General features: G+C 43.5%; 2 protein-coding genes across 4 annotated transcripts in view; both read right to left on the reverse strand.

The window, feature by feature from the left end:
• The window catches only part of ap1b1 (adaptor related protein complex 1 subunit beta 1), a 26,500-nt gene extending 26,072 nt beyond the window's left edge, over positions 1–428 (reverse strand). Inside the window, exon 1 of one of the 3 annotated variants that reach the window (XM_087175873.1) lies at positions 348–428. Coding sequence is in view for 2 of the 3 variants with exons in the window: in XM_023413550.2 (XP_023269318.1) it covers positions 38–64 (27 nt within the window). In the remaining variant the exon portion in view is untranslated. Of the gene's footprint in view, positions 1–37; positions 174–347 lie in introns of those variants that run through there. The other 2 variants (XM_023413550.2, XM_023413553.2) reach the window with 2 other exon arrangements.
• A 912-nt stretch (positions 429–1,340) lies between these two features.
• Positions 1,341–24,989, reverse strand: gas2l1 (growth arrest-specific 2 like 1). Its single transcript, XM_023413590.2, has 5 exons — positions 23,753–24,989; positions 14,400–14,507; positions 9,397–9,493; positions 8,121–8,430; positions 1,341–6,259 (listed from the first exon to the last, which is right to left on the reverse strand). The coding sequence occupies exons 1-5, from the start codon at positions 24,452–24,454 to the stop codon at positions 4,159–4,161; spliced, it is 3,318 nt and encodes a 1,105-aa protein (XP_023269358.1). The 5' UTR covers positions 24,455–24,989; the 3' UTR covers positions 1,341–4,158.

Consider the following 24,989-nt stretch of genomic DNA (forward strand, 5'->3'; position numbering starts at 1 on the left):
TTATGTAGTTAACGATGCTGCTCGATCCATTACTCACGCATAGCTGATTCGCCCATTCCTGCATGTTTGCGGCAGTTAAGGTACGATGAATGAAACTGGTGCTAACGGCTAACTGTGCGGTGCAGGCTGCTTGTCAGTGTCAGCTAGCGCCTGGCCACTTCTCCAGCTAGCGCAGCTGAGGCATGACCTTCTAAGTAGAGGCTTAAGGAAGCCTTTGCCGGGATAGTTAAGCTCTTAATCTATCGGCCCGGTTTAAACCTTACCCAACGAATTAGCGTACCTTCTCGAGTTAAAATTAGACTCGCCACCCAATGAATTTGGAGAGAAAATCTCCACAAACATCTTACCGTGACAGGCGTAGCAGTAGCTGTGATGGCCTTCGTCCCCTCCCACTTGATTTACTTCCGTCTTTCCACTAAATATCGTTTGCAAACAGAAGAGCAGCGTCAGGTTTCACATAAAGAGGGTCGTTCATAATGCTGGGAGCCCAAGTGGTTCAATAACTCTATCAACAATATGTAATTTTCAGCACCGTCCAGGAACAGTTTCTGTACTCTTTGGATGCAGCAGGCTACATAACATATGCACTTACTAAAGTTGACAACATAAAGATACAGCTACTGATACACTTACTGAAAATAGTCATGGTTCTGTAAATACTGTGTAGTAACATATTCATTTTCCTCAGTTTATAACTAATTCAGTCCCTGCAAGTGAACTGTACTTACTATTTTACTAGAGGTGTTTATATTATTTTGCCCATGCCATGTATATTAGTTTACACTGTGTTAAAATTAGAGGTGTTTCTTATGTTTTCTCCATCCATTTAAATGAATGAGAGTAGACTAAATAATAGAAACACCTCTAAAATGACCATAAAGTTGAAATAACAACACTGTAAAACAGTTTAAACAAAAATTGAACACTTAACATAACTTTAACAAAGTTTAGGCTTGGTCATTTCACTAAATAAATTGGTTTAGTGTAGGTTAAAAAATTACATTATGATTATCTTCTCAACAAATGTGCAGATGAGAATTTTGAAGGGAAACAAGGTCAGTAATTCTGCTGTCACAATTCATTTTTTTAACATATCCAGACTACAAAATCTGCACAAATAGATAATCAGATATCAGCGTACTACACGAACTGGATGATTACACAACAAATAAAAGTGAGTAAATCACATTGGGCATGAAGAATTATATTGTCAGTATCCACATACATTTCGGCTTATGTCAAACAGGTGATGCAGGTCCTCCCCCAAATCCACACGCTGTCTTTTCTCCACACTGCTCTGATCAAAGCCCCTCATGAAAAAAATGATCAGAGCTAATTCATGAACTTCAGAGGAAAATATTTATTACAAGAACAACTTGACAGCATTTTCAACTTCAAAAAACAGTGAAGTCTTGCAGTATTGCTATTTCATACATACAAATTCCACAATGTCAAGCAATCTGTACATTTAACTTAAGTTTTAGTGAAAATAACATTAGCAAACAAGTAATTGTCTGATCATGAACATTCAGATTTCGCTGACTGGGGGGAGAGTGTTTCATGAAATTTGTGTGCAGAACAAAGAGAAATTATTTCTGTGATTTATTACCAAATGAAATGGCATGTTTGTATGAAGTCACAGTTAACTGGTAGATTTTAAAAAACCAGTTGATCAAAATGCAAATGTCTTCAAATAAACCAAACAAAAAAAAATTAAAAGTTACACATGAAAATATCTGGTTAAAAAGGTGAAACTGATAGCCAGTTACATATTGGATCAATGTAGCTCAAACAATACTGATATATCATAAATTAATGTAGGGACAAGGAGTCAGCATTAAATCAAATTATTGTATCTCTGAATATTGCAATACAGCCCAAATATGTTTAGTTTGTCTGTGGGATCATTCCAGTTCTTAAACTGGCAACATTTCGCAGGATTATTTTTGTTTACAGAATAATTTTGAGAAAACTGAAAAAGCTTAAAATGCCCCACCTCATTTGGATTTCCCTTAACACGTATTCACTTACAGTACTTGGGACACAGATGTCACTTGAGCCCAGTGAGACTTGATTATATAAATAAATAAATTAGACCAACTGCATTCCCGTCTTTACTCCAACTCTGTACATATTCCCATACAGTATGTACACAAAGATATGCACACTCTCTATTTTTAACCCATTCACTGTGTCAGAGTCCTGCAAAAAAGTTTTTTGTTCTTTCTTACTGACTGACATTGACTCCTGTGTAAAACTTCAAAAACAAATGGCTGCCAATTTCTCTTAATTGAGTTTTTTGATGTTATGGGGTTTTTGCAGGACACTGACACTTCAATTCCTACTGTTTCACCACTTTCAAATATATTTTACAAAGTCCACACCTGTTAAATACCAAGAAACAGAAGTACTGTAGCTGGAGTCTGGCCTCTCATACGGTTGACAACTCTGTAAGAGCATAAGATGAGAACCTTGATATCCAGTTACAGTATCTATTATTCATGCACTGTTGCACACATGCAGTCACTCAAGTCAAAATCATTCTTCATCCATCAAACTTCACCTTAACATACCATTGTTACTGGCTCTATTGACCCTAATCAGAACCAGAACATTTCATTCTAAACAGAGGACGTGGTTTCTGTGTCGGGAATATAGTTTCCTTTTCTTTTTCTTTTTTTATACTGTGAATAAAACATGTCGTTCTTCAGCCACTAGATGTCACCATACATTGTGTCATGTCTTTGAAATCAATCTAAGGTTATCTGGCTTCCGGTGTTTCAAAACAACTACTAAGATTCAGACGCAATAAATTGTATGTCTTTATCTTTCATTGTTACACCTACATCAAGTTTTAATTTATAATAAAAATTGGCAATGTTCCTCACTTTTTTTTCCCACATTCAGACTCAAACTCTCCAATTTCTACTATCAGAAACAGTTAATGATGGCAATGTAGTGTTACTGAACAGATCTTAGTGTTGAGCAAAAACATTCAAAAACTAACCTGCGAATAAATTTTAAGGCAAAGGGAATTGTCAAGGCATTTCCAACACCAATATTGCATAGCTAAGGCAGCATAGAACTTAATACAGTGAATATGTACATTAAACTGTATATTCAATGCCTTTTTATGTACAAAATACCCACATCTCATGGTGAGCTCATCAACATGTATTTACACATTCATTCTCCTTAGCGTTTGATTTCTGCACATATATTTATATTTGTTCCAGAGTACTGTTTGGTTGGATGAAGAAGTCTCAACGTATCTGTTTCAGTGACAATGACACAAAGTATATATAATATAACCTTCACTGCTCCTCAAGTGTTTGCACTTAATCAACTTAAAAGAAGAAGTTCAAATGTTTTACTGCAATAAACATGATCTTGAAAATGGGTGACACGATAAGCATTTTAGAAACATATTATCTATCTCGACTACATCAACTGATTGTGAAAAGCTGACATCATACAGTAATAATAAACACAGACAACTGTACAGAGATTGGTAGTGCATGTAATGTTCATAAAGTCACGAGAATGATGGGGATTCCTTTGTCTATGTTACCTATTAGTATATTGTAAATATGTGTAATATTGAGTCATATGTGAAGAGACTGAAAATCACAGTCATCAAACCAGTAATTTGACTATCAAGGCAAGCAGAGATGTTATGGGAAACCACAAGAGGGAGCTAATCGATCTGACTAAAGGTTTAAGGTTTACACTGTGTATAGATTTGCAGCTTTAAATCTCTGGCACTTTACCATGCCCGTCAGTGGGGCACATGGCAGCACATATGCTCTCTCTCTACCTCTCTGTGTCAACCATGAGAATTTCACAACTGTCCTGCAAAAAAAAAAAAAAAGAAAGAAAAGAAAGCAAACACACCTCATGATTGGCAAAAGCATCCCCATGCATACATAAAAACAACATTTAAAAGTAGTATTAAAGACCATTCCTTTGGTAATAAATAATTTGGCTTGAGTGCAACATAAAAGCAATGTGAACCCCCCGCAGTTATACAGGGGAGAAACTAAGTGATGTTTGACATGCAATGAAAACAGTCTATAGCCCAGTCTTAAGTCTGTTTTTTTTACACAGTAGTCAAAGTTCATGACAACAACCCCCTGCGTCATACCCATCAGTTTTGTGCTACATCCAAGCTTCAGTGTCCAGGCTTCCTGACTGTCCAGGGTAGGAGCAATCTTTGTTGCCCATGGCTGGGGAACGTGGCTGAGTATGGATCATATCTGCAAAGGCCTGGTGCAGGCTCTTACACGTGGCCGGACGACCAGTAGAATGGGAGCTCTGAGGGGACAGCGGTGGGGTGTGGCAGGGGGAAAGAGTGTCGTGAGCCTGCAGATCTCTGTAGCTGACCGGGGTGGGGATACGCGAGGGGCTGTTTTCTGGCCTGTTGTCGATGCGAGGCCTGATTCTGCTTCTCAGTTTGTGCTTTGAGATAGGTGCTACCCTGTCTGCCTTCTTCTGCCCTTTCTTAGTCTGCAGCACGTCTCCCTCAGTGTCTCCGTTGGCCAGGGGTGAAGATGGTGGGGGGGACTCAGAGCGGGATTCGCTCAGGCTGAAGCACATGGAAGAGGTTTCACTCGAGGAATCCTGGAAGGAGCAGTCTTCAGAAGGTGGAAGGGGCACAGGTGATGGGCAAGCCTCTGGGGGTGGAAGGTCATCACTCCCGTCACCATTTTCAAGGTCATAAGGTAAGTTTGGCTGGTGATTTTCCAGAGGAACATCTCCTTCAGGGCCTGTGCCCCAGCCAAGCTCCCCCTGCTGACCTGTCAGCCCCCCAGTAGGAGGATAACCTCCATGGTCTCCATTCATATTCCTACAGTGGAAAGCAGGTCTTGAGGGGACCTGATTCATTAAATTGTCTGACTCTGTGTCTCCAAGGCCAGGCAGCGAAGATGGGAGTTCCCTCTCCTCTATGGAGCTAGAGATGGCTGGCAACTTCTTGAGACCCATTCCACGTTCCCCCCAGTGTTCAGGCTCTCCGTGACCAAAGTTGTGTAGTCCTCCAAAGTTGTGTCCATAATGTAAGTGTAAGGGGTCCTCGAGTGGGAAGTGACGGGGATTATTTCTCTTGGATTCCCTGAGGTCAGGCAGAGTTCCTATCTTTGCCCCCACATTCAGGGAGGATGAGGAGGAGTTAGAGGAGGAATAGGCAGAGTCAGTGACATTAGGATCAGTGAGTGTTGGCACTGAATGTGTCCCAGCTCCCTGCAGGCTCGCTCCTCCTGGGGCTTTACTAGACCCTCCTCTAGCCTGCTGTGTATTGGCCAGAAACTCAGCCTCAAAGCTGCGATACAGGTCCTGCTCCCTCTGGGGGTCTAGTGTTGGCAGCATCTGGAAGCCAAAGCCTAGTCCTTCCTCCTCAGGCTCCTGGCGCTCCAGACCAGGCCAGTTCCTATGGTGGCCACGCCCAGCAGAGCGGGGGCCCTGTGACATCCGAGGGGAGCGAGTGCCGTGATGGTGAGAGTTGCGGGGAGATGAGTGTGGTGAACGTCGACCTCCTGAGGATACCGGTGGCAGTAGTCTACCTTTTCCTACGGAGGGTGAGCGAGGGGCAGGAGGTCTGGGAGTAGTGATAGTCTTTTTGCTGGGGCCGCTAGTGTTGTTCTGGACCCCTTTAATAGGTGAGTTGGAGCACGAGGACGACTGCCTCCTGGCGAAGCCACCACCTACTCTGGGAGAGGATGGGGCCACTTGTTTGGCCCGCAGGTCCTCTCGTCTGTCTGAAGGTGGGGGCTGAGGGTCTCTGTAGCAGGAAGCCGGACTCGGGCTGGCATCGCTGGACCGAGTACGGCTAGGTAACTTACTCTGGCTGTGTGAACGTGGAGCATGAAGCCTCCTCGGGCCCTCGTTTCCCAGGGAGCGCCCCCTCTCAGTGCGAGACGTCCGCGCTCCATCAGAGGATCCTTGTGGTGGGTTAGGTTTGAGTATTGGAGCAAGTGCAGCACGATCCCGAGATTGACTGCGTGCACGGGGCAGTGAGGGACGCAGGGAGGGGGTCTGACTTCCTGCTCCGGGCCTCTCAATCATATGCTTCCCTTCCTTGCGGTTGACAAGCAAGACTACTTCTTCACCAGAGCGACGTGAGGCACCACCAAGAGAGTACCGCCCCCCTCCTCCTCCTCCTCCTCCTCCTCCTCCTCCTCCTCCTCCTCCTTTAGATGACGCTGTAGAGGAGTCACTGTCTCCAGATAGGCGTCTTGTCACTGGCAACATTGTCTCCTTATTCCTATAACGTAGGGAGGAGACAATATTATATATTATATTATAATGATGCCACATACTTAAAAGAAATAGTCCAGAATTTGTCTATCCCAGTCTGCACTCCATACTCATATTACTACACAGGTGGTACGGGGGGGGCAACATATTGCCTCTGACTCAGCTCCAACAGATTTATCGTAAATATTATCTTCCTTCATACCATGAGGTGACATGTGATGTGCGATGCTGAGGATTTGTGAAAATTTCGCAACCTGCCACTGCCAAACACAGACGGTGTTTCTGACCTAAGTCTCGGTGTTTCTTGGAACAGTGGGTAGTGACAGCCAGGGGGATTACAGGGAAGATAAGAACAAGTGGGGGCAGGATTAGAAGTCCTGTAGATTTTCTAACCCAATACACAGCACTGCCCTTTCTCAACCAGACACCACTCCACTGTCACGCACCAGTAAGACCAGCAGGTTTAACTGTATAATCAGCTCATAGTTCACTTACAGGAAGACCAAAACATAGATAGATTTGATGAGTACAGGTCAATTAAGTGTGTATTATAAATTGGATATTTAAAGACTCAGCAGAGACAACTCTTAGTTGTAGGTCATAACATTTAGCCTGTTTCTCAGCTTCATGGTAGATAATATTTGCCTGTTTTACCCCAAGGTTTATAAATATTTCTGTCGTAACTAAAACTTTTAAAGCATCAGAAAACAGTATATGAAGTTGGTGTGTGGAATCCATTATTTAAAAGACCTGTCTGTCAATTAAGAATGACAGCATGCTACAGTCCTGTGTTTTGCATTTTGGTGGTGAGGTTAAAGTTTTGTTTTCATTTAGATCGCAGGCTGTGAATTTAATTAGTGTTTTTATTATACCGGACTTCTAAAATGAACCTTATAATTAGATTTGTATATTTTCAGACATGGTAATTTGCCTGCATGGAGCCCACCTGTTGACCTACTTCCACAGTTAGCTGAGAACAGTTGTCTAGGGATAGTTGTCAGATTAGTCTTCATCTAGTCTGCCACACCCACACAGGGTTAAATCAGATGAGCTGTTGCCTTGACGTCTGGTCTGAGCCATCCCTCCATACAGAAATGAGCCACACATTGGCTGGAAGCCAAAGTAAACCATCATTCAGCTCCTAATTGTGTCAAACAATGGTGCCCTCACAGTCTGACATAGAGGAAAGGTATGTGAGCAACTAAACTTTTTGCCGCTTCATGGAGAGCATAAGCAGATCTTATTGTTTTGAAATCCCATAGAAACAGCTACCTAGGAAGATCTTAACATGCCACTACTCTGGCTCTTATTCTATCAGCCTGCCCACTACCCAGTGGCAGATACGCCTCTCCAGAAGCACATGGGAGAAGACTGATGTGTGGTTTCATTTGTCACTGGCTTCATACTGACTCACACCATCTGTTTGCCATGGCAAGAGAAGAAAGGTTTAAAGCAACAGCTCTCACAGAATCCCAGCCATCAATAGTCCAATTAACTAAAGGAAAGTAGATGAGAGAGGAGAGCCGAGTCAACATGTTTGGGGTTTACCTTGTAGCCACTGGGAGGTGCTGTAGGGTGGCTGTGTGAGGCAGATTTATCAGGGCAATGTCACCTGAGATTAGATAAATCTGCTCTGGTCTAATCTGTGGCTTCCTGACATGTTTGTTTGTTGTGTATATGCCCCATTGTTTGTGAGTCTGTGTGTGTGTGCGTGCGTGTGAGCTGTGTCTGCCTGCCCGTCTGTGGGCAGGAAAGAGCAAGTGGCAGAAGGTGCCCTGCCAGGCTACTTGTGAGAGATTAATTTCTTATCATGGTATCACACTTATCCGCACACTTATCCGCACATTTGCGTAGACGTACACACTCACCTGAGAGGATTAAAGTGGCGGGGTTCTGAGCGGTCTCGTGGCGGCCGGGGGAGAAGAGTACGAGCTGCGCCGGAGTCGGGCTCAGTGTGGACAGAAGTGTTATGAGATCGGCCCGGCCGTGTGGCAGAGGAAGGGGCACATGGAGCAGACGGGGGCTCCATGGAGCGCCTGTCTGGGGGCTTGTAAGGTGCTATGCCATCATTTCGCCAGTGTGGACCTGGGCTAGTGGAGCGGGACGAGTGGGCACTCGACGACTTGCTCTGGCCGCCCTGACCTTGGCCACTGGCTTTAGCCTGGTGGTAACGGTGGGCTGCGGAGACAGAGGTGGTTAAGACAAACATCTAAGTAAGAACGTCAGACCGCCAGCACAATCACCAAGGATAAAAGTCATGGAGAGGTCCTGAAATACATCATATCTAACCACATCGATGCCATGGAGCTCTTAGATAGCAGCAGTAGATAAAATACTGTTGCTGCTTCTCTAAGCCAGAGTGATGGACCTTTACTTGTGAAGCAAGCCAATCAGAGAAATGCTGATGATCCCACCATTTAGAGAGGACATTTATAGAACACAAAAGGCATATTTCCATAATCACTTAATACTGCATGACACGGCCTCTTGTGGTAAGAAATGTAACACCAATTATGATATCAGATAGTGTCAGCTGTCCGGGCCAGACGGTCACTCCCTGACATCATCACTTCAGCAGCAGTTTGGACAAGGAGAGACAGTCTCACCCAGCATAGTTATGAGCATGTATCACTGTGCTGCTCAAAGTAAGCGTTGCATGGTTAGGTGTGTGGTTTATAGGCAAAAAAAAAAAAAGAAGTCTTTGTGTTGAGATGAGCTGCTACACAGATGTGTTGTGGGATCAGGTAGTGGCAGAGGAATTACAGAGGAGTCACAGTGACCACACACTTTCCAGTAGCATTGCATCAGTTTCCAGACTTACATTTCTTGGCTGGATGTGATATTGGTTCAGGGATCAGTTAGATACAAACTGATTGTTGCTGGGTGATGTACAAATAACAAATAAGTCATCAGCAAAAAAATGGAATTGTACACACTATAGTTAAATGTCTGCTAAGACTGAATAACAAACACTGTTTCTTCAATACTGTTGACCTTCACAGTGTCTGATCCTAGTCTGAACACAGTACACATGACATGAATAATTTGTTTATAATCCTAAAGGTGCTGTGAATTATGCAATACTGAGACTCAACAGTGAAGTTGTTTAGTAAGGGCTTGACGGGGAATAGGAAGTGACCTCACCAAAAGCAGCGCAGCGGCACGGGTCATGCTTGTCCAAATAGTGCTCTAATGTGTCCCAGCCCCCTCCAACACGCACCATCACATGAGTACGAAGGACCTGAGGCAGGAAAAGAGAAAGTAAAGCTTTAATAGATAAACGGAAAGTAACATACACATTTCATGCACAAATAACTTGGCTAAAATTTTTTGATATTCTGCACAACCCCGCATACTGCACAAGTCAACAGAACAGATATGCCATTTCCACCAGCGGGGCAGCTTGCTGAAGGCTGACTGGCCCTCAGTGTTACGTAACATCTAGACGCACCCCTGCCTGTGCCCCCTGCCTTTCCCTCCCCCCACAACTCCTCTTTCTCCCACATCACCCCCAGCTGCTGCCATTATGAGGGCTGTTCATTGCCATGCCAACTCACCATTAAAAAGAGTACGGTAGCATAATAAAGAGCCAAAATGCGTGTGTGTGTGAGAGACACTTTTTTTTTCCTCTCATGCCTCTCAGCTGGCTTCCCGGTGTTTTCAGAGGGTAGAAAGGTGAATTAGCATGGTAACAACTCACCCCCTGCTGTACTCTCTGCTCCTCAGCTCAGACCTCAGTCATCACAGAGAGGAGCAGAGAGGAGAGGGGGCCTGGATAGCTATAACAGAGGGGATTGGTGGATATGTCACTTCCTACTCTCCTCTGCTCTCTGAGGCACACACATCCACAAGATCAGACCAAAGAGCCTCACTCCCTCCAGGCAGAAGCTGCCTTCACTGAAGCAGCACACTTCGCCTGATGTGTCACCTCTGTGTATGCATCCCCTGCCTTTGGTTTTGTAATAGGGTCTGCCAGACACATGTTTTAAAGGTTGTGCCCGTGTCTCTGAGGGCTGGCAAGGCAAAGCCATAATGGTACATCTGTGTGGGCTGGCACCGAGTTTATTTCCACCAAATCACACGTGGCACGGCATCTCATCTCTGGGTCCCTGACCAGAGAGTGATCAGAGAGAGGCCACAGAAAGGGCATGTGCACCAAAGTCTGACCCCACCTTCTCTCTAATACAATCCCTGCCAATCCACTACAAGTCTTTTCATCGGCCTCGCTCCCCTACTACATTGGATCCATCAAAACAGCTGATCTGCTTATCTCTATCAGACCTGAGAGTATAAACTGCTTACTCTCCACTGCTCTGGCCTTATGTCAGTAACAGGTTTATGGTTTGAGTGATGCTGCCTGGCCGTCATGAGCCAGCAGTGAAAAGCAGGGATGCATGAGTTTCATATCATATTCTTAGCATCACTGTGATATGAATGTCCACAACAAAGGTCTGCTAAGAAATAGCCACACACTGTAGAGGTATAAAGTTGCAACAGAAACAAGAGGAATAGACCCTTTACAACACAGCAGTTTACAGAATAGAATAGCTTATTTTAGCTTCTGCACAGTGTACAGTATACTACAATAGAGGTGTTGTTGTGACATATAAAGACAAGGCTTCATATCTCTACATAATGACTTTGTTATCGTTTTTGACTTTAGGAGTAGCTGCCATGATGGTAGCAGCCACTGGAAATCCAGATAAACAACTGTCTTATTGCAGTGCGATAATTGCATGACTATAAAGACAATTATCGAGGGTCATAAAAAGCTACTTGCACAGTACTAATTTCCAGACTGTCGGTTCATTCAGTTCATTGTAATCATCTAACAACAGACACCCACAGACACACAGACATGTGGTGTGATGTGAGATATTGAAAGACAAAGTGGGTGATCACAGAGGCTGCAGGTAACAACACAAACATTAAACATTATTGACAAAGGTGACAAAAAGACAAAAGCAGATGTAAATTATATTATTCAGGTGCTATGCTACACTTTTCATGGGTCTAAACTCATAAATTGAATGATCAATTAATCAAAATTACAGTATAAACACTTTGATAAAATCTTCCTTTTGTTTCACTTGTTCTCATTTCCAACGAGCTTATTACACATTCCATATTTAATGCATAACGCTGCAGCAGCACTGAGGAGTCTGCTGAGGCTCAGGAGATGTTTTGGGACCATGCTGCACTTTGAAGCTATAGCTAAGCAGACAGATTTCCCAACCACTGAAGGGGTATCACAGTCTTCACCAGTGTGGAGAGACCCGATCCCTGTTTCTATAGCAACAGCGAACAGAGAGACTTCTTGTCATCATTGCGGGGGCGGGCTGAACCAATTTCTCCTTGAATCTCACTGGTGAGTTCAAAAATTAAGCTCATGGTTCATTTCAGCTGTTGTGTCCTACGACTGAAGGCATCTCCTCCCTTTAGGAAGCGACCTCCCTAGGGACAAAGATGTCTTATTAACACCCCCCCACCCCCCAGCCCCCTCTGTTCATATGGCCCGTTCGCCCATTTGCTCTCTCCACTTCATCCCCTCGTTCATCCTGAGATCCTTGTCACAGCTTTGGCAGCTGAATAGGGGTTTGTTGGCTTTCAAAGCGGCTGCCTGCTTCCTGCCCTCAGAAGAATAAGGGAAGTGTGTTGGGTGCACTTGTAGCTGCTTGGGCATATGCATAACCACTGCCATCCCCAGTGAGGAATCAGGAGAGGGCGGAGACAGTATGAACAGAGCTAATCTGACAAGTCAAAGGCTCCCAGACACACACACACATGCACACACACACACACACACCATCCACATACAGGCACATTTAAATGTGTCTGTCGCATTAAAATGGCTTCAAAGCTGCAACAGGGACGGTATGAAAATTATATGGGGTGGAGTGGAGGTCAAAAAGGGGGGCAGATTGTGTGTCTTTATTTCTGCTGAAGGGAAGAGCAGTAAAGGGTCTTTATATCTTATTTATACTTCAGCTCTGCCTTGCAGGATTCATTTTTTTAAAAAAGGAAAAAAACAGGAACAAATAGTTACAAATGATGATTTTGTGTGAGCAGTGGGTCATAAATGTGCCATATGCAGAGAACAACAATCCCGTCTCTGTCTCAGGACCTTATTATACAGTCAACCTAATGAGACCAATGTCATGAGAAAACATCAAATACATGTAGCTCTTAATAGTGATCCAACAGATCTAATATAGTGATTAAATGTTATAGCAATTAATAATACTTGCATCTTTCAATTTAGTCTGAAGTTAAATGTGTCAGGTTTTATTTTATAGAAAATGGATAGAAAATGATCATTTCACGATATTTGCAATAAATTTAGAAATCTAATTATCTAATCCGTTATTGGTGGTGAATGTGAAAATAATTCATGTATTAATATGTTATGGTTAAAATTAGGTCACACCACCTTAAAGTATTTACGCTTTTGGCGAACACAGTGTACCAACTCAGTACTCTACTGTACAATTTAAACTATGGAGGATGTTTTTCTTTTTCTAGGTCAAGGGGAGGGTCAGAAGAAAACTCAACCCCAACCCAAGAATTGAAAAAAAAAAAGAAAAGTCCCTGACAATTAGTCCTACACATTAAACCTCTCCTTGAATAATTGTACAGCTCACTATGTAGAAAATGTATAAGAAGACAGGGGTATGCCAAACATTTTAGCATGTTGAATGCATCGTGTCTCACTGTCTGACTGAAGTGGTGGTGCTCAAAGTAAAGAAATAACTGGCAGCGATCCTTTGAATGCAGACATCTTGGAAATGTACGCACAAAATCCATTAATCTGTCTGCTGCACATCTTAGGTAAGTGAGACCAAATCGATCCCTGGTATCAACCAGCTTCCCTGCGCAGTCCTCTGAGGCCTGATGTGGGTACAGTGGCAGCTCTTAAGCTGAAACTGAGACAAACACTCCAGCAGAAACAGGCCACAGCCAAGATAAGACCCAACTCAGGAAATGACATAAAGCTCTATTTGTGTCTCAGTGGAAAAAAGTACAGTCCTGGGAGTGGGCCAGATGAAGGCAGTGTGTAAACACTCACAATGCTGCTACATTCACTGTACAATTGACTTGGCTTTGATGCAGCCAAGCAGCTGAGTGGTTTATCTGTTGCTACTGTACATAACCTGCCTCTTTTTGAAACAACATATGAAGCCATATGCCTGCACCGTATGGCTCCATGCAATTACTGCAGGCGTCATTGTCTCCTGTGCTATTGGGCAAAGTGGCTTATGCATATATCCAGCTGAACATGTAACGTAAAACCGACCTAAAGAATAATTCAGGTTTATTAAAACTAATATTATATTTTTGCAGTTTTGGCAGTTTTGCAGTTTATTGGTTATGATGATCTTGAACTCACTTAAAAAGTGATTCCTAAATCTGGAAATCTGGCAACCAGGCGATCACACACATGCACACATGTGCATATGAATTCATAGCAGGTGTTGACTAACAATAATCTGCAGAAAAAGGTGAAATGTACCCGCACACTACCATCTCATTCCCAATTCTTTTTTTTTCTCAAAATGGAAAGGACAATATTTTGACCACAAATGTTCTTCTTAAAATGTCCCCGAAGAATAAAAGAAGAATTTAGAGCGGGATAGCAGTGGGTGGGGTTTTCTTCGTCAAAGCTGATGTAGGAAGTTGATCTGTAACTGAAATAGATCTTTGCAAGAGAAAGTTTGGGTTATAATTTTACCATTCACTTTTGGTTTTTCCTCCTCACAACTTTGACCAACCTGGGCGGTTTTGTTAAAAACCTATACAATCATCTGTCTGACTTCTTTGTTGTGATGTCACCTTCTTCCCAGATCTCAGCAATTAACATGCTGATTACAGTGTTGTAATTACTGACAGGAATGATGAAACTACCAAAATAAAACCCAATTTGTGATCATTTTAAAAACACCAGTCCACCAGTGTTTGGCAGTCAAAGCTGCAATGATGCAAAACATCTTGAATTTAACATTTTCACAGAGAAAATAATGTGCAGTTATTTTCAGATGAAGCAGGCTGTACCTTCGTCTGTAAAAATAAAAAGTGACGCATATCTAGCCATGCAACACAGTGAAAGACAATTCTGCTTGATGTTAAGGTTTCTGGTGGTGACAGCTCACCCTAATGAAGATCAGTGCACTGGAGTCTCCCACTTTGTACTTGCCCTCCGACACCTTGATCATAGGAAACTGAGCTGGACAGGAACATCGGCCCAGAATCTCACGCACCTGAGGAGAACAAAAACAGGACATTTAAGAGTCAGAGCACACAAATATGACACACACATCTGAGAGATCCCTTCCTGCTCTTGAGGTCAGTGTACCCACATGCAATCATGTTTAGACTCATATCTGTAACGGTGACCAAAGCACCGCTGGTACCGAGTGCTGTGTGTCAGCGACATAATGACTCTGTTTTATGGTGTGAGAAATGAGCAGTCTTGGCTGCCTGAGTATATGAGGGTGTTGGAGTGTGTGCGTCATTTTCCTGTCAACTTTACTCTCCAAGCACCTACTGAGTGATGAAATGCCCCGCCCCGCTCTCTTACCACATTAAAAGCCCTGCCTCATCTCATCTCTCGAGAACATTTTGGTAATTTAGTTCACCGCAGAGTGTCACAAAAGCACAGAAATACATGCTAATGAATGATCTCCCTCTCCAGCTCTCTGGCCTGTTACAAGACAATGTTTCTGCTTGTGACATCATAAACTAAGGAGAGAAAGAGCTCAGAAACCAGACTGGTGGTGGTGGTGATGATGTCAGCAGGCCTGCGCTGCCAGCTGGGGTTTGACTCGAGAGCCGGTGCCCTTGCTGTGGATTGGGGGTGCTTATTAGCCAACTGGAGTCAGACACAACTGCAGGGTGGGGCGAGATCCGCCCGTGTTGCACAGGCCCGGGCTCTCGCAGCACTGGACAACTTTAATGTTTTTCTTGGCGTCTCTCAGACAAAAGCGTGTGGGTACTTGTCGACCGGGAGGGAGAGAAAGTCAAGCAGCAAAGTGAGAGAGGAAAGCACAGGAGGAGAGGACGAGTAACTGCTCCATAATTGTGTGCAAGGGCAGCCATTACAAAGAGCAGGAGGGTGTTTTATTGATGTTAAAGTTATAGAGGAACATTTCAGGTTGGGAACTCCCACCCTTTGGCTTTTTAGAGCACCTTTCATACTGTACACATGGGTCAAGGGATATAGCTTGCTTGTGGTGTGTGTGAGCTTGGCCTGCAACACTTACATTATGGTGAACTCAGAAGATTAAGGAGGTACCTTGTTATTTTCTTGAAATAGCACCCTTCTTTCTTTCCCATGCAAATCAAAGAGGAGGAATCAGTACTAAGCCCCAGCATCTCACCTGTCGCTCTGTTCCCGCTCTCACCTGCCTCTGCCAAGCCTTCTTTCCCTCCTTTTCTCTCTCATCTGCTTTGTTGTCTTTCAGCCTTTATTATTAGCCTGTGCTCCGTCTGACCAGACCTATATTTGTCTGTCTTTGTTTTGCTTACATTTCTACATCTGCTTGCTCGCTCTCTTTTCTCTCCGCTCTGTCACTCCGTCTTTTCGTTCTGTGTCAGTAGGTGGACGAGCCCTGTTTGGAAAAACCCCAGCCAGTGAGTTAATGGAAAGATTGCTATGGCAACAGACACAAACAGAGAGCCTTACCCTTCCCTTTTTAACTGTACAGTTTGCCTTCTTTCTTTCTTTTTTTTCTTCTTGCTATAGTAAAGCCTTTCTCTCGCCCCAGATCACCTCCCCTCCAAGAGCTGTTCAGCTGAGGTCATAAGTTTTCCTCCAGAGGGAAGGTTGTAGGACTCACACAGTCTCATATGAAACACTGAGCAGGATACATAGTCAAACCATGAGGTGTTTTAATAACCCTAATCAATAGCAGCCGTGACATTTCAAGTATTTACTCCGTGGAACCTTTGACATGAAATGTGTGCACTTCCCATGTCTTCACTGTGTCAACAATGGCTACAGTCTGGCCGACACACTGAAACCAAAACACACACGCAATCACACACTGAAAGAGAAAGAGATAGAAGGGGAGGAGCGAGACAAGGTCACGCAGGAAAACTGCGGAAGTGGAGCTGGAACACTGAGAAAAACTGAAGGATGAATTATGGATGCTGGCTGGTCACGCGAGAGACACTTTCAGCAGGAGCTGCAGATGTTTGAGAAGGAAAAGGGGAGAAAAAGGAACAGCGACTGAACAATCCACAGCACACCCCTACACTGGAAATCTGCTGCATCTATCTTAAGATAGGAATGCAGAGATGTTTGTGCAAGAACTGGGAGAGAAACACTTTCATTATCAAGAAACTGCTGCGACATTCGACATTCGACATTTGTCTCCGCGCAGTTTAATGTACAAGAACATATATACAGTACATATTCCTTTAATGATCCCACTGCTCACATCACGTCATATCTGCTGAGTGTGAGTCAACAATCTCTTCATTCCTTTCCTTCCTGACCTGCTAACATCTGAAAGAACATTCAGGGAAGAGATAGGCTGAGACTGAGGCCTGAGCAAACCCTGGGGATGAAGAGAGGAAATGGGAGGGGGAGAGATAAAGATGTTTAGGTTTGATTCCCCATTTTCTTTACTGATATGTAATGTGGACTAGCATGCTACACTAAGACTGTATATCATGGCTTAATATAATGGTATCATAACAAAAGAATGCACAATGTTGCCAATATTGTTTTACTCCAAGTATATTTGCTGTCATGTGATTTGAATTTATTGGCTGTTATCATGTGAATACACAGAATATAGTTCAGGTTTTCAGACTGGGATCCAATTTTGATAAATACACTCTAAGAAGCCACTCATCCATTTGAATATCTGTGTGTTCTCTTCATGACTCAACAAGCTGTGTACAACTACAGTTTGCTGTGGTGCTTTCATCAAACATAGGTGTGCTGGCCTGCTCTAACTGGTTCCTTTCATGATCGCTGTGCGAAGGATAATTATTGCAAAACTCCAACAATAAAACCTGACCATTACAACCAACTCACTCGACGGGAATTTACATGAGGGTGTTTCCAGCGTTTGACTTCTGTGAGATAAATTAGAGTGGAAGAAGTTTACGAGATAACATAAGTGCTTTCAAAATTAAAGAAAATTGTGAGGAATAAAAGATTATATAGCACAGCACATCCATTGCATTCAGGGCGAGATTTTAAAAAATGACAGAACAAAGTAACTCTTCTTCTGTGACGACTGGAAACCTCCCAAGATGAAACAACCTCGTCATCAGATAAGCACAGAGAGGCAAGAAAAACTAGGCCACAGGGGGCGCCTGCTTGGCAGGAGGGAGATTTTTGGAACTTGAGGGATTATTGCTTCACCACCCACATGTAAGCATTCCTAGAGCCTGTGAAGGCACACTGAAAACAGCCTGCATATCAGAGTCTATCCTCCTATTAAAATGCTGGTCTGACAGCCTGCATAAACAGCTCCTCTGTGAACAACCATGCTACATCTCATAAACATGGAACTGCCTCTTTTGCACAAATTATCTCTTTAAACAACCTCTGGGGTGAAGTGAGGTTATGAATGACTGAATGAATGAATGATAATTATGTTTCTAATTATGTTGGACCTGAAGTCTGAGGGGATGAACGGGATAGATCATGGAAATTTAAAAAGTATTTAGACGCTGTTAGCGGCTGGTCCAACAGGCCAGACTAGCTGAGACAAGACGGAAAAACAGTGTTGGATAATCGCCTCAGGCTCAGGTACGCCAGTTAGTGCAGGTAACATGGGGAGTACTATGGCCCTGAACACAAATGAAGAATGTGTGAAAGCTATAGTTTGGCCTTTTGACAGATACATTTATTTGCTTTTTTTAAAGTAAGATGAGAAGACTGAATCCATTGTCACATCTGTCAGTTAAATATAAGACTATAGTTTATCTAAGTACAAAGTCTGAAAACAGGAGGAAACAGCTCACCTAGCTCTGTCCAAAGGTCTCAAAATCCTCCTACAAGCATCTCTAAAACTCACTAATTAATAGATTGTATCTTGTTTGTTCAATTCATTAAAAACCTGACGTGTAAACTTCGTCTTTTTAGAGGGAGTTATGTGCCGACTATTTCTTGGCTGGGAGCAGCAACTTCCTGGAGTCTTTTTTTTACTTATATGGCAATATAAAAAGCAATTTGGCTGTAAAGATGTAGTGTATTAATTAGTTAGCTTTAGATGTGCTGGTAGATTGTTTTTTGTAAACTTTAAACTGAGTTGGGATAGCTGTTTTCCCTTGTTTCCAGTGTTTATGCTAAGCTAAGCAGCTCCTGACTCCAGCTAAATATTTATCAAACAGATCTGGCAGTAGTTTTGATTTTTTCATCTAACTCAGTGCAAGACAGCATATATGTGTATTTTCCCAAAATATTGAACTATTCCATATTCCTATGACTGTTTTCTTAATAATAAAATGCTTTTTATAATCTGTGTTGTATGTTTGACCGGGGTGAAAAATGTAATCATACTTGCTGCAGGGCAGACATCATCCGCTGCCTCAAGAAAACCATTCTCTGAAAATCGATGTCTGTCTTCTGGCCTCATGACAAACAGCCCATCAGGGGCTGGGAGGATATAAAAATCTAATGGACATCAAGAGCTGAGAGGTGAATAACTCCATTATTCATCTGTTTCAGTCAAACAGCGATGTAATCATTCAGTGCACGCAGCTAAATATCAGGCCAGTGTCTAACTCATTTGGCTCAACAACACTCAGCACTCTCCTTGTGACAGGCAAGGTTAGAAGAATTGATGTCCTTCTGAGGACTCTCGTCTCATTCGGACAGCGTCCATCTGAGACCAGCTTGATGAGGCTTACAGGCAGGGACAGGAAATACCCAGACTACTCACACAGACACACACCAAATTAAATGATAATCATGCAAAAGATCCGCTGATAGCATCAAGCGCCGCAATAAAAACATAAAGTGGGCAATATGCAAAGTGTGGAGTCAGCTGTTTCCACATGCACCCTGCTGCATGGAAAATAGTGGAGTGAGATCTGGTCTGTCCTTTTACTATGCAAAGCCTGGAGGGAAAAATAACCTTTAAGATACTAAACTCCTAAAATCATGAGTGCGTGTGATACCGGAGGGAGAAATACTGAAGGATGCCACAGTCTCTCAGCTAAGCGTACAAGTGTGACCCAATGCAAAACATGATGACCTACTTTTCCCTTTCACTCTCTCTACTGTAGCTCTCCCTCTCAGAGCAACATCCATTGCAGGCAGGTTTAACAGAGTGTACAGTAAAGTCACTCTAGGCGCACTCCTGCCCACTACTCCTCTTTTTTTTCATTTCCTGAATGCATGAATTGAACCATAAGGTTAATGGAGCAGAGTGGCCATACATTCACAATACACACGTTTAGTGTCTTTATCACCCCTCCCCTCTGCTCTGGTGGTGTTTCCATCCGAAGATTGAGATGTCAGCCTTTGATTGCCTCGCCGCCAACAGTGGCAGTCTACATTTTTCCTCTCTTCCATGCCACCAACAAGACATATTGTTCTGCTCTTTGCTTTTATCATCTCCAGCGGAGTCAGCGGTGGGGGATGGGAACGAGGGCTCGCACATGTATGAACTAAACAAGGGCTGAATGTTGAAGCCTGGGGTGAGAAGAGATATGAACCAGTTTATGTGATTGAGCAGGAAGAAGGAAAATTGGCGAATGAAGGAAGCCGACAAAGGCCGTGAAGCTCTTATGGTCTGTTGTTTAGATGCCTATGCATGGAGTAAATGTGAACAATTGGAGTATGCATTAAGGGGTCAGTGAGTCTAATTTTAATTATTATAAATATGTCAGTATATAACGCTACTGCATGTGTGTTTTCAACTAGGGCCAGGGCCTTAGTGCAAGAACCTAGAAAATAGAGAAAAAGCTTATTTGTGTACGTAGCTGACCATGTTCCTTTGCCTAAGGCTCAATGCAGCGTATAGGAAAATACTGATTCAATCAAAGTCGCTGACATAATCCCTCTCTAGTGGTGATATGAAAGAAAATCCCATAATGCAAAGGATAAACTTCATGTTTATGTCGATATACATTATACAGCGATATGAACCACCTGCTGTCTGCACCACTCCTGAGACAAAGCAACTCCGGGAATGGGAAAAAGACTCACAAGTATATCACTGACTCAAGCCATGATGAAGGAAATGAGACGCCAACCACTTCCTCAACTGTAGAGTGGAAAGCCGTCCCACTGTGAGATGAGTAAGAACGTACGTAGTGGCAGATCAGCGGGAGACTCAGTGGTGGTGAGTGTTTACATGAGGGCGTGTAGTAACCAGGAAAGTAAACTGGATACACAATAGCTATACTTAAGATCAAATACCTATTCTATCCAGGAGCTAGTTGATGTGACACAACGTAACAAGTACAATTAGTCACGTTACTGTTACATAAGCCAAGGACCCAAGGTGAAATTGTAACTAGTAATAACTGATGATATGCATTTACTGTGACTGTTGAATAGCCAGATGCCCTAAGAAGGAGCTGTACTTTGAGTGATGACTGTCTGTTTATACTCATTAGAATAATGACCTGTAATCCTATTACTGCTACGCTTGTATTGTCTAAACAAGAAGATTAGTTTGATCATCCAACTACCAAACAATGAACAGAACACAGAGTTGTTAAATGTACAAATCTTGTTAAGATGTTACAAGCTGCATGAGAAACATATGCCAAACTTTTCAAAACGGTACACCGGAATTTAAAGTTGCTCCCAATATGGGATTCTGAATGTTAAAAATACAGAAATAAATACGACCCTATATACACCTGTCTGATCAAATTGCCTTTCTCCTAGTAGCTAATACACTGCAACATAAAATACTTGATGGTCATGCATACACTGTATAGCTCACATGTGCTACTTGAGTTTTGATTGGATGTGAGCATCCGTGGGGGCGTGTATACATGGAATGACAATGTCCGCTTATAACCAGAGATCATAGGTAGATGTTACCCTTCACCATTTGTTGGCTCATATTAAGGTTTCTGTAAGAAAATAGGATACATATACATGGGAGCTTAACATTTGTAGCATCTCATTTTGCACAAGCATCTGAGGCTGCTGTGCACATCTCTGTTGGAGTTAATGGCCTGGTAATTAATTGATGACATTTCATCAGTAATGTTATTGGATATGAATAGGCAGGCAATTCATGAATAGGTTGATAATTTATGGGTTTTTTTTTTTAAAGCAGCTTCAAAATTAAGTCATCACAAACGGCATCTCAATATTTTTTTTACTGACAAAAATAGGTAAATAAAATGAAAACAATAATCATTAATAAAAGAGGGGGGAAAAAAACATCTGGTGAAATACAATCCATCTTGAATGATGCAGCAAAGTCGCTCTTGCCTGCAGGAGTGAGGGTCACAGACACGCAGTCTGTGTCACAGCTGTGGACCAATGACACTATTCCTCTCTCTCGCTGTCAGATACTCATGCCTACGAGCAATGAGGTTTCCAGTAATTACAAGACACTAATCTCTTGCGAGGTCTCTACACCAGACAGAAATACAAAGACAAGTACACAAGCATTCTGCAGGATAAACTTGTGACTGATGTTATGGAGGACCGAGAGGCCTGGTGTTGTGCAGTACGAGCTGAATGGGTCGCTGATTGAAGCAGATATTGACCAAACAATTTAAAGAAAGATGAACACATTTTGATTTTTTTTCCTGGTAAATATACACCAGCACAGGAAATTGAGAGGTATTCAGTGGAAGTATGTCTCACACAAAGTCTAGGACACAAAATGAGAACTGAACCAGAGCTGAAGTCATTAGACAGGATGTGTTGGTACAACAAACACTGTAAAATACCCCCATTAATACTGTACTATTGTGAAACTGCAGCCTCTCTTCTTAGTACCTCTGTGGTTTCTAGTTTGAAGAGCCTCATGTTGCTGATGTGGACTGTTGTGCAGCGTCCATGCAAGCAATTTTATAAGGGCTGACAGGGAGGATGGAAGAGATTTTATTTACCAGACACATGATGACTATGGATGCCAAATCCTAAATCAGTCAAAGGCTGGGACTATCCAACAGATGACACTGTGTACGACATGTGTGTACGTGTACTGAGGAATGCGTTAGTGCCAATGACAGAAAAGGGAGGGACAGGCATACGCTCTGTAGCTTTCCTGGGATCTTTTTGTCCCGAAATGTAGTCGGCTTGTATAATCCTCAGCACTCAGTCATATGAGTGAGAGTGTGCGGACTCAGACAGTCTGGATACGAACAGCGCACATCCTCCTCCACATGCTCTCCTATTTCTGTCCGCAGAGGTCAACAGTGGAAGCGCTCTGCTCTGCTGCCTGGACAAGCATGAGTGTGACTGTCAACTGTCTCCCCTCCTCCCTCTCTGCTGTCCCTCACATCTTTAGTGTCAAAGATGGACGTTGTTCTTCTCATCAGCATGAAAATATTAACTTCTCCCCCGCTCACAACCCGAGCATGTGTTCTGCTGGTCGGCCTGTCGGCCTGTCTGCTCATTGCTTTGGCCTAATGAGATCTTTGTCGCTCTTGTGTGCTAATGACCAACACGGCCAGGCAAAGGTCAACCAGTTCAACTGAACAAATGACAAGAATTGATGTTTTGAATTCCACAGAAACAGGAAGTGTATAAGAACCAACATGTCAGAAGACAGATTTTTAGTAGTGTAGACAAAGGAGCTGCAGAGGTAGCACACAATCAACAGTCTTTCTCGCCTGCAGGATATTGTATTGATTATTCTTGATGGACAAGCTAAATGATAGAGGCTGAGGGTGACCGTCAACAGTGATGAAAACATTTCAGTCTCTGGCGACCTCTCTTATCGAGACAGCGCTGACATTTGTGCAAGAATGCAGGAGAAATGTCACCAAGTTGACCTGTGACTTTTCAAAGTTCTCTTGAGGGAGGAAACAAGAATTTAGGTGTCAAACACACACTGACCCTACCGGTAAGCAGGTATTTAACAGCACAGTCCAAAACAAAGTTATGTATAGGCTGCATGTAGACTATACACCCACACCACAGAGAATCTATAAGGTGCCTGGCCTCTTCATAGCACCTACATGATCTTTTCAGAGAGGGTGCTTTACTTTTGACACATGTCTGTGTTTTACTGTGGGAGAGATAGGTCTCTCAGCTGCTTCATACCTTTTAGCACCAGACAAAACAAACTAGATGTTTACCTCTGACTAAGGCCAGAGGGTGAGAAGCCTGTGGGAAAAGCTACTGTATTTAACAATTGTGTTGTGAGTGGTGATGATTAAATTGTGTGAAAACTGAGCTTGAAGATCATGACACTATTCTTGGACAAGTTGTGTGAATCATAGTGTAGTTGTGAAACATTTGGGGTTTCTGTGTCGTCAACTAGGGTTATTCAGAGTAGTTAAATTATAGTACTAATATAGAGTGGCTTCAGATTTTATCTTTTCATTGTCAACTCACCAACTCATCCAAATTTCGCATGTCACATAAAACTCTCTTCTGCTGCCAGATGAACGGCTCTGGATCAGGTTCAATTTCATCCTCCACACTCTGACTGCTCTCCTTCCGACTGAAGCACCTGCTGGGCGGGCTCTGCTCAGCTGGCTCCCTTGCATCGATCCGCAGGCTCTCCTGGTCCCGGATCTCCTCTTCGATCTCCTCCTCCAGCTGGATCAACATGGGGGCCAACATGCCAAACTTCGACCCACGTCGCGCCACCTCAAGGAGACACAGAACAAAATTCTTCTCGTTGCATCTCTCCACCAAGTCGTTGGTCTCAAACATGAGGACGTCCTTGATCCAGAGCTCCTGCCTGCACCAAGTGATGAAATTGGACACGTTATCCCGCGCCACAAACGAGCCGGCCATAACATTGCGCGACTGAAAGACAACATCTTTGGATGGCACTTTCATGGACTGTGCTGCCTCCGGATACTCCATCTGGAAGTCCTGCGCGGCGCGGTTCACGTTGTTGGCGTGCCGACAGAGGGCACAGCCCGTCTCCAGCCCCTCCATAAAGGTGTCCGCAGTGATATCTAAGTCATACAGCGTGTTCAGCCATTCAGCCAAATCCTCCTTCATGGCGTACAGGTATTCTTCACTGGATTTAAAGGGCCGGATACTCTTGGAGGCGGCAGACTGGATGTTGCTCTGATCAGCCATATTGTCGGATTATGTATCAATAAAGTCTACTTGATCATTCCCGATTGTCTCATTGTACAACTGCGCTCCAAAGCCTCATCCGAAAAATACAGCGAAATAACCGTGTTGACGCACCCATGCCGATTTGCATGTGTGGTTTCTTATCGGAGCTCCTTGAAGCCAGGCTTTGTGTTGTCAGAAGCATTTCGGGATGCGGAGTGGCCCTGGCGCATGGATGCGTTTTCCGGATGTCTCTGCGAAACCCGTTTCCTTTAAAGAGCGCATCGCCGGGTCCCGGAGCGAGAACGAAATCGGAGCAGTCCGGAACGGCGACACACACCCATGCGTCAACCAGTTAATCCACCCGGCGGCCGGTGGGTCCTCTCACCCGAAAAAATCCACGTGTCACCATGTCTGTGTCTCAGAGGCGGTCAGTCAGTCAAGTCAGCTCCTCATCGATGAAATAACGACCACTGTGCTGCACTGAATCCACAGCTCATCTTCCCCGCAAATAGGCTCAGCCCATGTTGCACCGCCTCTCGCGCTGAATATGTTG

This window comes from Seriola lalandi, unplaced genomic scaffold (assembly GCF_002814215.2).
Source record: "Seriola lalandi dorsalis isolate HSWRI2012SDOR001 ecotype SW California unplaced genomic scaffold, Sedor1 jcf7180002054517, whole genome shotgun sequence".
In the NCBI taxonomy this organism is placed as follows: Eukaryota; Metazoa; Chordata; class Actinopteri; order Carangiformes; family Carangidae; genus Seriola; species Seriola lalandi.

Bases quoted from the DNA above. Each gene is read 5' to 3' on its own strand.
- gas2l1 (XM_023413590.2), bottom strand. From the start codon at position 24,454: ATGGCTGATCAGAGCAACATCCAGTCTGCCGCCTCCAAGAGTATCCGG. The intron at 14,508-23,752 runs GTGAGTTGACAA...TGTTCTCCTCAG, and splicing joins TGCGAAATTTGGATGAGTTG to GTGCGTGAGATTCTGGGCCG. The intron at 8,431-9,396 runs GTGAGGTCACTT...CTGTCTCCGCAG, and splicing joins GTGCCGCTGCGCTGCTTTTG to CCCACCGTTACCACCAGGCT.